General features: G+C 36.3%; 1 protein-coding gene across 2 annotated transcripts; it reads right to left on the reverse strand.

Moving 5' to 3' along the window:
• Positions 1-7813: 7813 nt before the first annotated feature.
• LOC306866095 (aminoacyl tRNA synthase complex-interacting multifunctional protein 2-like) lies at positions 7814-14486 on the reverse strand. Of its 2 annotated transcripts, none has more exons than XM_079411106.1 (4): positions 14197-14486; positions 13527-13733; positions 9636-9870; positions 7814-8687 (listed from the first exon to the last, which is right to left on the reverse strand). In XM_079411106.1, exons 1-4 carry the CDS (start codon positions 14317-14319, stop codon positions 8299-8301), a joined length of 954 nt encoding a protein of 317 aa, XP_079267232.1. In that variant the 5' UTR covers positions 14320-14486; the 3' UTR covers positions 7814-8298. The 2 variants fall into 2 exon arrangements, with proteins under 2 accessions (XP_079267232.1, XP_079267233.1); XM_079411107.1 differs by having other exon boundaries at positions 14305-14471.
• Between the last annotated feature and the right edge of the window lie 2512 nt (positions 14487-16998).

A 16998-nucleotide genomic window follows, 5' to 3' on the forward strand; every position in this document is an offset into this window, starting at 1 on the left:
TTGCTGTTTATATAGTGAGCAGCTGCGTGAGCTCACTCAGCTTTCTATGCTTTCTGAAGAGTTTTGATCATCACCATTTGCTATAATCGCATCCCTCTTTTCCAAACTCAGATGGCTTTGATTTGGGATTGCAATCTTCAAACCCCACCTTCAGTCACACTAACCAATGAGAAACACACATGGCCTGAAGAATAAGATGATGCTCTCCCATCTCTTCATCATCATGATGAGGAAGGAAAACGCACGATATGTTTTAATGCTTAAACGAAAGCTGCTGTAAATGAGTTTAAAACAGAAAACAAAAAATAAAATCTAAAGTAGCCTATAGGTTTTGATGCTTGTGTGAATTAATAAAGAGACTGAAATGAACTTTCACTGCTCTGTGTTTGATGTGTTATGAGATTATACTCCCCAGCCAACATTTGTATATGGTTTAAAATGGGCCCCATGTAGGATTGTCTGTGGGTTCCATAATGGCCCCATTGCCTACATGGATTTCATATAGGGTTCCACTTGCCACTCGGTGGGACCCAACTGGGCAACATGCACAAGACCCACCTCGGTCCCAGCTTTAACCCAACTTACATTTATATGTGGGGCCCATGTGGGTTTGAAATGGGCTAAATATGGGATTGTCCGCGGGTCCCCATGTTAACTGCCCACATGGATTTCATATAGGATTGCACTTGCCACTGGTGGAACCCATCTTGGTCCCATCTTTACACATATTGGATAAAGAGCTGGAGTCAGTAACAAAATTAAAGTTATAAAACAGAAAGTTCTGGTTCTGGCCACGGATTGGTCAATACAGCATTCCAGTTAAATCCACTTAAAATTGTTTACATGAAATATTAATTCATAAAATACTTTTTTTAAATGAAAACTTGTGTTCTTAATATAATTTATAAAATGTACTAACCATATTGTAAACACACACATTCTTCCCATATAAAGTATATCTATAGGCTACTCTATATTATAGGCTATAATCTGTTTATATAATATTATTGTAAAATATGGCAGATGAGGTTTGATAAATTTAATACATTAATTATAAATGCAGCCATAACATAATATTGTTATGTTAAATTAACTAATGATGTTTTACAAAACATGGCATAGGAGTTTTTATTCCAGAAATTATTTGAAAATATTTATTATAAATACAAGTAAGTAAAAATATTGACTAATATTAATACAGTATGTCTTTTTTTCATATAGAGATTTTTTTGTTAGGCTACCAGAAATGATTTCATCACCTGTGACCCTGCAGTACAAGCGGTTTGGGAAATGGATGATTTCGTCATCATCAGTAGTACAGTAACTGGTGCTTAAATAACTGGCACAGATGTGCTTATTATTTCTAAAATGTGCTACTGATTATGGATTACTGCAATATAATCATTCATTTACATTATTTAAAAGCACAAACTATCTATTAATAAGGGAAGGGATGTATTCCCATTGTTATCAGATGACCACTTGAAGCAATACGGCATTTTATAGTTTATTTATAAATTATTTTGCCTCAGATCTCCACTTTTATTTAATTTAAAGGTTCAGCTTTATTATTTATGAAAATCATACCCAGGAAAACAAATACTATATCATAATATTTTCCTCATCAGTATACAAACTGATGGTACATCCAAAAATACCCTTAAAAAGGTACAATGGAATTGATGGTATTAGATTGTAATACCATGGTACTTTGATATATACTGTACCATCTGAATACTTACTCTATTTATGAATCAAGCCATTCACGTGGTTCTCCGAGGAACGTCCAAGCATACCATAAGACATGCTTAAATTAGCATGGAAGTACCATGGTACCTATTTGATTAGTGGCCTTACATCAGAGAAATAAACCAATAAAACCATCCTTCCAACCAGCAGTCATTTGACCAGCAGTTTAAGCAACATGCGCTGATGAAACAGTTCTCTAAATCCTCTGAGTTCTCAGAAGGACAATCAAATAGATCCTCTTTGGGAGACATTAAAAAGCGATTGTTTACTGAGTTTGCGTCAAGTACCTCATAAATCTGTTCTCCTTCAATCTAGTCCGCCTGGACCCTCAGAGTAAAACCATTATTCCGTCTCTCCTGGGAAACATTACGACAGCAGCCGGTTGTTTCTTAGCTTAACACATTTTACACAAAAATTGCACTATTGAACATGGAAGCCACTAAATCCATTAGCAATATGAATGTTTCTCAGGGAAAACATAATATAGAAACAGAGGTGCGGGTGTGCTGTTACCATTTGAGACTGGAGACTGTTTTTGATATTTATAGTGTAATAAGTATGATGGAGGTGGAGTACCTAAGACCCCCAGATGAGTGTCGGACCCCCAGATGAGTGTGTGATCAGCCCAGTGGATCGATGGAGAATGTGTGGCTGGAATCAGGCTGGAGCACTCAGAGTGCAGTGACTGCAGACACACTGATTGGGCCGATCGAGATGAACACAGGACTTCATCAATAGCAAGCAAATGGAAAGGATCTGTTCACAGCTGGCTGGTTCCCTACACTCTTTTCAAGAGATGAAAAAAAAAGGTTTACATGATGTTTCTGATTACCAGTGTTTTTTTCTACACTTTGCATATTTTTGACTTGTGTGTTGATTTAGTAGTCATATTTTGTATAACAAAAAACATTGTTTTAACATACATATGACAAGCAGTTTAAAAATGGAAAATAGAATATAATAGAATAGAATAGAATAGAATAGAATAGAATAGAACAGAACAGAACAGACTCCAGCATCCCTGAGAACCTACTTAGGACAAGCAATTTGTAAAATTGAGAATAGAATAGAATACATAAAATATGATAGACTTAAGCATCCCTGGGAACCTGCATATGACAAGCAGTTTAGAAAATGGAAAATAGAATAGAATAGAATAGAATAGAATAGGCTTTAGCATTCCGAAGAACCTACATAGGACAAGCTGTTTGGAAAATGGAAAAAAAGAATAGAATAGAATAGAATAGAATAGAATAGAATAGAATAGAATAGAATAGAATATAATAGAATAGGCTCCAGCATCCTTGAGAACCTGCTTAGGACAGGCAGTTTGTAAAGTTGAGAATAGAATAGAATAGAATAGAATAGAATAGAATAGAATAGAATAGAATAGAATAGAATAGAATAGAATAGGCTCTAGCATTCTGAAGAACCAAAATAGGACACACTGTTTGGAAAATGGAAAATAGAATATAATAGAATAGGCTCCAGCATCCCTGAGAACCTACTTAGGACAAGCAATTTGTAAAATTGAGAATAGAATAGAATACATAAAATATGATAGACTTAAGCATCCCTGGGAACCTACATGTGACAAGCAGTTTAGAAAATGGTAAATAGAATAGAATAGAATAGAATAGAATAGAATTGAATAGGCTTTAGCATTCCGAAGAACCTACATAGGACAAGCTGTTTGGAAAATGGAAAAAAAGAATAGAATAGAATAGAATAGGCTCCAGCATCCTTGAGAACCTGCTTAGGACAGGCAGTTTGTAAAATTGAGAATAGAATAGAATAGAATAGAATAGAATAGAATAGAATAGAACAGAACAGAATAGGCTATAGCATTCTGAAGAACCAAAATAGGACACACTGTTTGGAAAATAGAATATAATAGAATAGGCTCCAGCATCCCTGAGAACCTACTTAGGACAAGCAATTTGTAAAATTGAGATTAGAATAGAATACATAAAACATGATAGACTTAAGCATCCCTGGGAACCTACATATGACAAGCAGTTTAGAGAATGGAAAATAGAATAGAATAGAATAGAATAGAATATGCTTTAGCATTCCGAAGAACCTACATAGGACAAGCTGTTTGGAAAATGGAAAAAAAGAATAGAATAGAATAGAATAGAATAGAATAGAATAGAATAGAATAGAATAGAATAGGCTCCAGCATCCTTGAGAACCTGCTTAGGACAGGCAGTTTGTAAAATTGAGAATAGAATAGAATAGAATAGAATAGGCTCTAGCATTCTGAAGAACCAAAATAGGACACACTGTTTGGAAAATGGAAAATAGAATATAATAGAATAGGCTCCAGCATCCCTGAGAACCTACTTAGGAGAAGCAGTTTGTAAAATTGAGAATAGAATAGAATAGAATAGGCTCTAGCATTCTGAAGAACCAAAATAGGACACACTGTTTGGAAAATGGAAAATAGAATATAATAGAATAGGCTCCAGCATCCCTGAGAACCTACTTAGGAGAAGCAGTTTGTAAAATTGAGAATAGAATAGAATAGAATAGAATAGAATAGAATAGGCTCCAGCATCCCTGAGAGCCTACTTAGGAAAAGCAGTTTGTAAAATTGAGAATATAATAGAATATAATAGAATAGAATAGACAAACCAACATTGGACAGGCGGTTTGAAAATGCAGAATAGAATAGAATAGAATCAAATTAGTATACTATAAAACTAAACTTTGTTAAAAAAACAACAAAAAGTATGTTGTGTGAGCCAGTGCTAAACTGACATGCAAAGTATTTTAGCATGTTGTTATCAGTTGCTAAGACAATCCGGGTGGTGGCCAGGGAGTTGCTAAGATGTTGTGCAAGATTTTTAGCATGTTACTTTGCAGTTTCTAGGGTGTTGCTAAGGTGTTCTGGTGGTTGCTAAGTAGTTGCTCATTGGCCCAATCAAAAGAGCCCACCTCCAAGTCTCTATGATATTCTGGTGTCTAGATACGACACAAGGGCATAGGTATAAGTTTATGGGAATTTTTTGGTCATTTGATTGGAAAAAGAAGTAATAGCACACCTCTCCTCAGCATGCTACATGATTTGAGGTATCATTCATGTCTTAATCACAAACTGTGTGGGATGAGTACCTAGAGCTGGGCTATGGGGGAAAAAACCTAAACCAAGTATAAGCAATAGTAACTTAAACAGATGATGACAACACAAACTCTTCTGATATGTTATTGCCTCTCTTTCACCTTTTCAACAACATAGCCACAAACAAACCCCATGTATCTTCACAGCTGTATATTGATGTATGCCGTGTAAATTAAAACACATGAGATTATGTTGCCAGGATACATCTGTGGTAACTGAAGAGTGGTAGGTGTGAAATAAGCCTGAAAACATGATGTTAACACCAATTATAGCTGCAGTTTGAGTGTGATGCTCTTCGAGGAGAGGCCGCATTGTCTGACAAGTGGACCAACACAACAAAGGTCAGCACTCTTGCATTATTTTTAGAAAGCACTCACTGAAAGAAGGTTCTGTGCATATTTCACCTTGACCAATGAATGAAGGACAGAACTGACAGCCCGTCTGCATATGGGTTTTACATTATGTTTGCTGTTACAAATACTGAGACACACTACTGTTCAAATGTTTGGGGTCAGTAGGATTTTTTGATCTTAAATCTCCTGTGCTCACCCCCCCAACACACAATAAAATATTAATACTGTGAAATATTATTACAATTTAACATAACTGATTTTAATATCTGTTAAAATGTCATTTATTCCTGTGACGCAAAGCTGCATTTTCAGCATCATTACTCCAGTCTTCAGAATCACATGATCCTTCAGAAATCATTCTGATTTGTGCTCAAGAAGTAATTTTTATCACTAATGTTGAAAACAGCTGTGCAGCTAAATACTTGTGTTGTAATTTTTCCATTACATTTAATGCATCTGTGCTGAATTAAAGATTTAATTTCTTTTAAAATCTTACTGACCCCAAACTTTTGCACGGTAGTACAAAAATATAAAGTAAACAGTGGTCCCAAAAAATGTCTTAATGTTAACTACATTAACAAAATATTATCTGCACAATTTATGCCACTTGTTGTTTTCATTATCTCATGCTAGAAGTGTCAATAATGAGTCCGAATCATTTTTGGGGGATACTGTATTATATTTGAAAAAATTTTAAGGACACAAATTTTCATCTTAATATTATTTTATCAAGCATATTCATAAGTGTATATCCTCCTGCCAGAAGTTATAGTCCCCGGCATGACAGATGGTTGCTATGCAACAAAAATGTGTTTCATTGGCTTTGTACTGTACTCTGCACACAATGACAATGAATGTGAATCTAATCTAATAATGATTTGTTATGGGTGCTGGTCAGCAAAAGAAATGTGAAATCAAGATTATTATACTGTAGCTACATTGTGGTACAATGAGAACTAAATACATTCCATGAAAATATTGCATGTACATATTCATCTAATCATCCTCATTATGGTTATTTTAATGACTATGATTAAACAGAGGATTAAAAAAAGATATAACGCATAAACTGATTATTCAACAGCTCTGTTTTAGGAAGAAGAACATTCTGAGAGAAAAAAAGTGTTTGTGTAAACAACACTGGAACCCAAATCCATAAATCTGATATTTGTCAAATCATATGAAATACATGACGCAAATGAGTCTTAAGCCCTCAAGTAACATCACTGATGAGTGCTGTTAGTGAAATCAAAGCATCATGTTTTTTTAACCCTCGCCTGCAGATATGAATCCTATTATATTCCACAACAGCTTTCATGTAAATAGAAATGGCTTGAGCACAGCTGCCAAGACCTCTAGGCGTAATAACTTAACTAAAAACACACGGTTTGAGTATTGTGACCCGTCCCTCAAGGCGTTATAGGGAATTTTCTCATTAACGTGAGAGAGAAAATTGATATCAGCTTTATCAACGCCGGGCTGATAATATCATCATTGATTCTTTAATCTCTTTAGCTTGGAAATGTGCACTTCAGTGAAAAACAAAAACAAATATTCTTCTATTAAGGGGGAAAAGAGCAAGATTGTACAACTACAATGTAATAACTGGCCTGCTGTAAAGGTCAATGTCATACTACTGTAAACAACATAATGTGGTACGATTTGTTTAGCTGTCAGTGAAGAGGCTAGAGACAACCGTGATTTTACCAAGCAGGGCAAGTTCCTGGAACTACATTCATATCAGCTTAAATCTGTGTATACTGTGCTTAGTGATTCAATACATATTAATAACCTAATTCATTCTGAAAGTATATGGTTTGATCTGTATAGGGTGTGAATTCTTTCCTGTTGTGAGTGGAGGTAAAGAGCTGTGAAATTAAAATGATTTTGCCTAAAGGGAAATGAACTGAAGAGTTGTTGAGGATGGTGCTGCCATACACAGGTTACATCATGTATTACAGCCTCTTTGAATGGGCCTTTTTAGTAGTAATAATAATAATTTAGTAGTAGTTTTCTACAATTACTTCGCTTGGTCTAATGAAATTAAGCTGAAAGCTACAATACCGTCCAAAAGTTGGGTTGGAATGTTGTAGTTGCTTTTTTGTAAAACAGCAAAATATCATTAAAATGTAAAACGGCTGTTTTATATTGTATTGTATTTTAAAATACAATTTACTCCTGCGATGTTAAAGCTGATTTTTCAGCATTTTCAGTCTTTCGTGTCACATGATCCTTCAGAAATCATTCTAATATGATGATTTGCTGCTCAAGCAATGGGTCTTATTATCATTTTTGAAAAGTTATGCTGCTTACAATTTTTGTGGAAATTGTGATAAATGTATTACTCTTTGAAGAATAAATGAAATAGAAAAATATTTCTTTACTGTCTACTTAATGCATTCTTGTGTAAAGTATTAATTACTGACCTGAACATTTTTAGCAGTACTATTTTACCATTTAAAAAGTTTTTTTTTTTTTTTTTTTTCTTAAATTAAAGTGCAATCCTTTTGTCTATCACTAAGAAACAACAGTAATCATTCTCTATCTATGTATTGGGGGGAAAAAAATAAATCCGTAAACATCTAACCCGAAGTGAAAGTGTTTAATAAGAAAAAGACGCTACAAAGCATCACCTCTCATACCGTCACATACCAGTAGGTCCTTGGTTTCACATTTCAAACGCTTCATTTAACACCCAATAGATTATGCAACAGCAACACACAACATCTTCTAGTACAACGTTTTATTAGGCACAAGGCAGGAGGGAGTTGTGTTTACAGTATCATTATCCCAAATGCCCTCTCTCTGAGTGTTTGCATCTATGACCCTGGCCTGGAATCAGTTTCAGATCGCCTCCAGTTCAAACATCAACATGGCATCATTTCTAAACATTCCATATGGCAGACCTGAGCTCAGTTAACACTGGATTCTGGGATGTAACAGTGTTTGTTGGCAGAACAGGTTACATTTGGTTGGTGATGTCATGTTGCATTTCCCTTTTATCATGATATAATTTACTGTGGTGTATCAGTTTCCGGAGAGCGACCTGCACTGATCTCCCAGCTCTCGTCGTTACTGTAGTAACGGGTACACGCAGTCGAAGTGGCCCAGGTTCTGGCAGGCCTTGAGCCAGCGCTGTACGTTAGCTGGTGCAGAGGTGGTCAGGCCGGTCAGCAGGATGCAGCAGACACACACAATGTCGGCAAGAGAGAACTCCTGACCCAGAAGCCACGGCGAACGTCCCAGAGCTGCGTTTAGTGACCTCAGCACGGCCGCCCGTTCTTTACTGCCCCCCTCGGCCAGCTGGAAAACTGCCGTGTCGATCCAGCAGTCCATCTGCGTGGCAGCAACTGGGTTCTGGGGTTCGGCACCCAATAGACGGAAGAGAAAGCGGGCGACGTTGGCCTCCCCCTCGATCGGGCACATGCTCTGTGTGTTGAACTTCATCTGCAGCTTTGACACTGAAAGGAAAAAGATACAACAATTAGCATGTCGAAATATCTGGGAAAAAACTATATATATTTTAAATATATATATATATAAACAAAACATTTTTCTTAAGTATATACATATACATAAAATACAGTACACACACACACATATGTAAACTAAATATTTTATTTTGGACGTAATTAATCGCGATAAATCGTTTGACAGCATTAATGTTTAGAGACTTAACATTGGTTAATGAATAATGAAGTCAATATAATTAATGATTTAGAAAGTGTTGAGGGATTGAATTATTCAATGCCAACCAAAACGTATGTTTTTTGTGCTGCTGGTGATAAATGTAAAACAAAATGCTAAAAGAAGACTATTGTGAGTGCAGATCATGGTTTCATATATTAAATATAATAAAACAAAGCAGTTGTTTTAAATGGTAAAATAGTACTGAATTTACTGTATTTTTGATCAAATAAGTGCAGCCTTGGTGAGCATAAAAATACAAACCCAAACGTCTGAAAGTTAGTTTACGTTTTTCACACTGATTTTGATTTCCATGTCTCCAAACTTCTGATGGAAACCCAAGACTTCCCTACACTAAAACATGTAGGATGTTGCCTTAGAAATGTTCCAAAAACTGGCAATTCTTAGTTAATCAGACCCCACTGCACACCAAAAACACCTTCAAATTCAGTTCAACTCAGTCTCCAGGCATTCTGAAGTGTTGCATTTCAAATAACACCTCCACAAAAGCTTTTCAAGCTACTCGTTTCGGCCTCTTTCCTAGTTGAGTCTTACACGTTTAGCATGGCATCTTCACACATACACTAGAGGAGTGTTAAGCAGATCAGCTTCACACTTGTCATACAAGAGAACCATGATTCCTTGAATGCACAAGATACAGCAGCCCTCCAGGAAAACACATTCTGATAAACCTTAGTGCTGCTCTCTTTTTACCCTCTCACCATCTTTCCATATGAGAGTGAAGCCAAGCTGAAAGCGCTGGCGGGCGTAGCTGTCTATGTGCCGTGGGCCCAGGCAGGACAGCAGTGGAGGAGGCACAGAGCTCACAGAGGAGTGCACATGCACACTGGAGAGCACCTGGTAGCGCTGGCACAGCAGACCATGAAGAACCAGCAGGGACAGAGGAGGATGGGCAGGGTTAGCATTGATCACGATGTCTCTCAGCGCACCCAGGTCCTGGAGGGCAACCAGGAACAATTCAGCAAGATTTAACAGTGAGTACATCAAGCTGTTTACCAGATGAATGAGCAAACATTGTAACATGCCACACTGATATGGAATTCAGCAGAGGTGCATGTGTGTGTGAACCTGAAAATAGTGTTTGATCTCAACTTACAGAGTCTGAACAATTAGCTTTATATAGTGCTGTCAAACGATTAATCGCAATTAAATCACATGCGTTTACATCAAGGTTATTATAGTTTTGACTTTTTAAAATCATTATATTTTAATATTGCTTTCAAATTTGCTATAAAATTCAGTTAAGTTTTTATTAGTTTCATTAATATTTTTGTTAGTTTTAGTTTAGCTTTTATTTAGTTTAGTTTCAGTTTTAATTAAAGTTTAGCAAAATTAACAGATCATTTCCAGAGCGCAGGCCAAAGAAAGACTTAACCTTAGTGAGGCAAACGTCTAGCGACACAAAATTAATGCATGCTGAGAGTGATTAGATGGTAAAAGTATATAAATATACGCCAAAAAGAAGCAGTCAGGCTTTTTTACTAAATAAATCTACAGTTGTGATTATATCTAATTATGCGTGTTGAGATATTTAATTTGAAAAATGTAGCTTAATTTGGTTTTGATGGTTAGATGTCTTTTTTCTTATTTAACCATAATCATGATATTGTAGCTGCCGTGTCTAGCTCACTTTTCCGTGAACATCCATGCATAAATCATAACTGGGACTAATGAAATTCAATAACGGCAATCGCATTTAACATTGCGCATTTAAGGCTCATATTTGAATATGTTTTTGGTTTTTTTCATTTATGAAGAAGTATAAGCGTGTGTACGATGGGATTTAGCCTTTGCACATTTGATCGAAAGCCTGGCAGAGTGATCACAAGGCTAGGCAAAAGTTTTGTAGGCTATTGTTTACAGACAGACGCGTTCTCATCTTTTTTTTCTGTTAATTATCACGTTGCGCTGTGTGTCTGTTTTTCTTCAAAGCACCAACTTAGAATGCCTAATGTTGGTTTGATTGCTTGTGTTACATGAGAAAATAAATAATCTTGCCAGCCTGATGTAGATTTAATGCGGTGTTGTGCGGTTCGCGTCGCGGCTTGTGGTCTTTATGTCAAACGGTTCTGGTCTGGTACAGAATTAAATTAGTGATGCTGTCGGATAACGGACCGGGTGTTCTGTTAAGGTGCAGGACTCTGCTTTAAACGGCTTTGCGTCTCTCAGTCAGATAACCTCACGTGAATGATGCGGCATTTACAGGCATTTCCCTAATCCGCCACACAGCTCATATATTTTTCCGTCAAGGGGTGAGAACATAATGATTACGAAAACGATTTATTGTTTACAGGTGCATCTCAGAAAATTAGAATATTGTGAAAAAGTTCATTTTTTCTTGTAACATTTCAAAAAGTGAAACTTTCATATATTTTAGATTCATTACATGTAAAGTAAACACTTCAAAAGTTTTTTTTGTTTTAATTTTGATGATTAGAGCTTACAGCTCATGAAAGTCAAAAATCAGTATCTCAAAATATTAGAATATTTCCTAAGATCAATTAAAAAAAGGATTTGCAAAACAGAAAAGTTCAAGTTCTTCAAAGTATGTTCATTTATGCACTCAATACTTGGTCGGGGCTCCTTATATATAAATATACACACACACGCATGTATATATTTCAGAAAAATGTTGATTGTATATTAAATATATTTACATATAAAATAATATAAATTAATATGAATATAAATACATACACAAGTGTGTTTAAAATATATACTGTGTGTATGTATTTATATATACATAATAAATATACACAGTACATACATATTATGTAAACAAAAAAATATTTTGGATGCAATTAATCGTTTGACAGCACTAATTTTATAATATTTGTGTCACAAAATGTAAAACTGTTTTCAAACTGACACCAAATGTATCACATCGTCTGTATGAATCTCATGTTTTGGTTAATATCCATCCATTTTCAAATAAAAATCAACTGAGATTAAATACTTCTCATTTGTAAAGTATTCAAGTCAAAAATATAAATTTTTTGGATCCATATTGAAACTGAAATACTTGAGATGGTTTCACTACTCATTTTCTGCGCTATCAGTACACTGCTACCTGCTGCACTTTCTCGCTCTCTTTTCTCTCTGACACACATCGAGTATTTCAAAGGGGTGGTTGACTTTTTTTTCTAGGCTTGATTGTGTTTATGGGGTGCAGATTCATGTTCTTTTTAAAAATGCATTACTTTTCACATAATTTACCTTTATTCTACACCGTTCTGTCCCTTCTCTGATAAACGCTCCGATCATTTCCTGCTTTTATGAAGCCTCTACCTCAGAAATACACAATAAGCTGAGATTGGTTAGCTGCTCCAGTGTGTTGTGACTGGCATGTGCTCCTGTTGTATTGTAAACAATGGCGTCATCTTATCAATTTGAGCTCGATTGAGGATATTAGTGAAAGTGACGTGACATACGGCCAAGTATGGACCCATACTCGGTATTTGTGCTCTGCAATTAACCCATCCAAAGTGCAAACACACAGCAGTGAACACACACAGTCCATGAACACATGCCCGGAGCAGTGGGCAGCCATTTATGTTGCGGCGCCCCGGGAGTCTAGCTGGGGGTCCGGTGCCTTACTCAAGGGAGAGAGCGCTGTACATTCACTCCCTCCACCTACAATCCCTGCCGGACCTGAGACTCAAACCCACAACCTATGGGTTACGAGTTCGACTCTCTAACCATTAGGCCACGACTTCCCTATTAGTGAAGAGGATCGCACAGAACCTGTGCAAGTACGGCTCTTAATGGTATGTTTGTTTGTTGTGGTCTCATACTTGTAGATACGCTGTTATTTGTAAATGCTACTGCTTCTGTTAGCTTTTATCCTGATTGCACGGCAACCGCATGCGCATCCATGTAATTTAACTGATTTGTAGTGGAGTGAGGGGAAATAAAATACTTATTACAGTTTCCATTACAGATTTGCGCAAAACTTTGCCGATATTTTATAAATGTAGATTAAAAAAAAGTGTTGCGAAATGACCGTGTTTCCATTAACAGATGTTATGCGACAAAAACTAATTTTTTTTCCTCTCGCGTTAAGTCATGGCAACGGAATTTGATGGGATTTTGGCTATATTTAATCGAAGGAGGCGTGTGCATGTATCTTTACAAAAGCAGTAAATGAACTTTGATACCGTTCAAATTGAATGCCTTCTTTTTTCTCCCCGTTGCATTGGTATTGTTTAAATATCAATATTTTTCTGTTATTGTCTTAAAGTTAGTAATTCCAATTTAGAAACCAGACTAATTGTTAATTCACAGGTTTATCCATAAATAGGCATTAAAATGTTATTTAAAACAAACAAATTTCCAGAAGAAACAACCTCACAATTTAGACGTCCGTGACATAAATTTACTTATTTTTTGATATACGATTTTAATCATAATGCCCATGCCTAATTATGGCTGCTAAACAGAACACAAACAATCGGTTAACAGCCAACTAGGTTAAATGGACTAACATGTTTATGCTGATTTAGTGTTGGTAGTAGAATGTTGAAGGAAAATACCTGAACAGGGTTGAATCATCAACATAAATATAAACCGTTTCACTGCTCATTAAGGCTCACCTTGCCCAGTAAGGGGTCTAGATCGGCCGTTCCTCTGAACACAGACTCAGCAGGTCCGCGTGACAGTGTGGAGGCGTCCAGGTCTGCGTCAGGAGTGGTCACTGTCTTCGCCAGCCCGTCGACTGTTGCCTTTAGCTCATATAGTCTTCTCAAGACCTCATCCTGTCGCTCCTCCAGCCTCTTCAGAGCAGGATCCACCTCCCCGTTCTGAGACAGACAAGAGATGCTGATGAGAAGAGAACGTTTACAGGCAATCTGCATGGATACCTTCCCAAATGTTCACTACAAAACAGCATTTGGTTGCATTAAACGAACTATAGCTAAGTGCAAGTGGACCCTGATATAAATAATAGGCATATTATTACCATATCATCATCAACATCCTTTCTAGTATTAACCATCTCCTTCCTAAGTATCTCAGGGAGTCGTTGTTGTTGCTATTTGTAGTGTATTAAACTGAAAGTGTGATTCCAGGAAATCAAACATCTCACTGGAGGACCAACCTCTCATTCAGAGCACAGAGCACTGCAGCTGTCAATCAAACCGCAGGCATGCGTCCATTGCATCAGACAAACAGGCTTCCGCATGAGCGACTGAGTATTTTGCGCATCTTTATGATTGCATGCCTATATGTGTGGTTTGAATGTTGAACTGATGGGTTTCCGATTACCTGAAGCGCGTGCTCTCCGCAGTTCGTTCCCTGCGCGTGGATATTTGGTAACTTGTACATGCAGGTTGGCAAATCAATCTTTATGCCACCGGGACTGACGGGCTTTACCTGGTACATGGGCATGATGTCGGGTGACAAACGCGCTCCAGTGCCAAAATAAAAGCACGGGCTCCAGATATGTTAGTTTTTGACGGGATTTGTCGATTTCTCGACAGACCGTCTAGCAGCCAGCTAACAGCAGCTGAGTGGAGAAGAGGCCGTCTTACGTCATTTCCGCTGAGAATGAAAGCACTCGGGTCGCGCGCAGTGACGCCAGAGGATGGAATCTGTTTATGAGTTTATGAACATTTTTAGGATTGCTTCAAATTGCCTTTGAAGACTTGACAAATTTATTGGCTCAGTCTTATTTTAAAATTTTGTAGATCTGAAATTATGCACGCACTGTATTCAATACTTTATATTTTATTATATTATATTAATATATTTGGGAAATGTAGGCTAACTGTTTTGTATGTTTATTGATAATGCATTTATAGGCTTATAAAATGGAATGATGTAAATAAGATTGTGGATTTGTCACAGTATATTGGGGTTAATATTAAATACATTCAGCATTCATGGTCACATTTTATATTACAGTACTACTGTGTAGTAACATGTAGCCTACTAACTATGCAACTGAATTAGTAATATGTCAATATTCTGCAAAGCTTCTTGTAATTACACATTTGTACATATATGTAAAATATGCTTATATTATATACATTTATATATTTTGGTTAATCACAATATATTGAGGTTTAAAATAAGTCATTTCTGTCAAATTTATGTTATTAACTATATAATATACCCACACACACACACACACACACACATGTATATATAATTTTGTATATTATTTTATTGTTAATTTTATTATATTGATTAATATAGGCCTAGTTGCCTCTTCTGCACAGTTTTTTAATGCATTTAATAATCTTTTAATCAGAGTTTATCTATCTATCTATCTATCTATCTATCTATCTATCTATCTATCTATCTATCTATCTATCTATCTATCTATCTATCTATCTATCTATCTATCTAGTGCTCATGTCCATCAGAGGGCAGCACGCTACAACACATGGCAGGGGAAGTTCAGTCAAAGACTTGTGGTTCAGTGCAACACTGACTTTAGTGGATGGATTCTGAAAAGTGAAATTCTAAACACACTTCCTTTATATTATATATACCCCTTGAAAACAAGGAGCATGCCTTAAATATTAGCCATATTGGTTATTATTTCAGGCCTGGAAAAGAAATGTAAGATGACAATTATTTAAGGCGAGACAATGCAGGTGAATAGGGTAAAAAAAAAAACTAATAGTTATCACCTTACTTTCCTAGTTGATTGATTACATTGATAATTGCAAACATTTCTTGTATTACAAGCTTTCTAAAATGTTAGGGTTAAATATGCAAATGAGACATTATTTAATGAAATATGTGCTAATTCGCATACATTCTAGAACAAAAATCTAAACACTGGATGAAGTTGGTTTCAAAATTCTTATTTAATTTTATTGACATATTAGAGTCAAAAGTTTTTACAGAGGGAATTTTGGGTATCTCATTTTGTCACTCCAAAATACTTAGAACAAACAGAAAACAACACATTTTCACAATTTTGGGGGGAATAAAATGTTGTATATATTCAAGCAAATTATATATGAACAAATCCCTCTGTAAAACCCTTCAGGATATAGACAGGAATAAAGATAATAAAGTTTGGTGTGTGTAAGTGCAACTGAAGTGGAGAAATATGGCTCAATGTAGGAGAGAAAACTCATTTTGAGAAAACGGCCTTTAAAAATATGTATTGTAATTGAAATCTATTGGCACAAATAGATAAAGTGCTATAAAATAAACACTTAACAGTGTCTTTTGGATGTTTTCTTTCCACTAGTCTGAAAAAATACTTTATGAAAAACCAAAAAGCCCAAAATCTCAAATTTGACAGGTGCATGAAAAAACTGTGTTTTTGCCTGCAGTGTCTCCCCTTAATATGACATTTTTAGTTATAATCAGTTCTAAAATATTTTATTTACTATAAAATGTTTGGTTTGTAAGTTGTGAGTGATTTCTGAAAATCTTTATCCAGTAATCACAAACAACTGTCTGTGATTTACAGTCATAAACAGGAATAATGTGCCTGGGATGTGTTCAGTCATGTGTAGGACTAGCTCCCTAAGCATGCAACCTGCTGTGCATGTTATTGTGCAGTAAATCTGTCTGTGTGAGTGTGTGTGTGTGTGTGTGTGTGTGTGTGTGTGTGTGTGTGTGTGTGTGTGTGTGTGTGTGTGTTGTCTCTCTGCACTCATCAGCTCTGGGACAGTGGCTGTGTTCTGTCAGCACACCTGTGATCTGTTCTGCCACCCAAAGCCCTGCGTTTGCTCATTTACTACTGAGCCGCTGATCTGCCCCGCTGTGTGCACGCCGCGTGTGATAAGAGGAACTGTGTTTACGTGTGTGTGAGTTGTTGAGGTTAACCTCAGCAGGGTCAGGACATAGTAAAAAACATTTCAAGTGTTTAAAAGGACTCATACTATTTATATACACCAACATACAGACTTGGCCATCCAGCCTTTTACTACAAGTAAAACAGTACAGATATTTAAGAAAACCTGCTACCAAAATGCAAATGTGGTTGATGCTATTGCTAATGTGTGAGTGGTTGCCAGGGTGTTGCTATATGCTTACTAAGGAGTGTTTGTTAGGGTGTCATTAAAGTATTCTGAGTGGTTTTAAGTAGCCTACTATGTT

The sequence above is a fragment of the Barbus barbus genome, assembly GCF_936440315.1.
Source record: "Barbus barbus genome assembly, chromosome: 4".
NCBI classification, from domain to species: domain Eukaryota; kingdom Metazoa; phylum Chordata; class Actinopteri; order Cypriniformes; family Cyprinidae; genus Barbus; species Barbus barbus.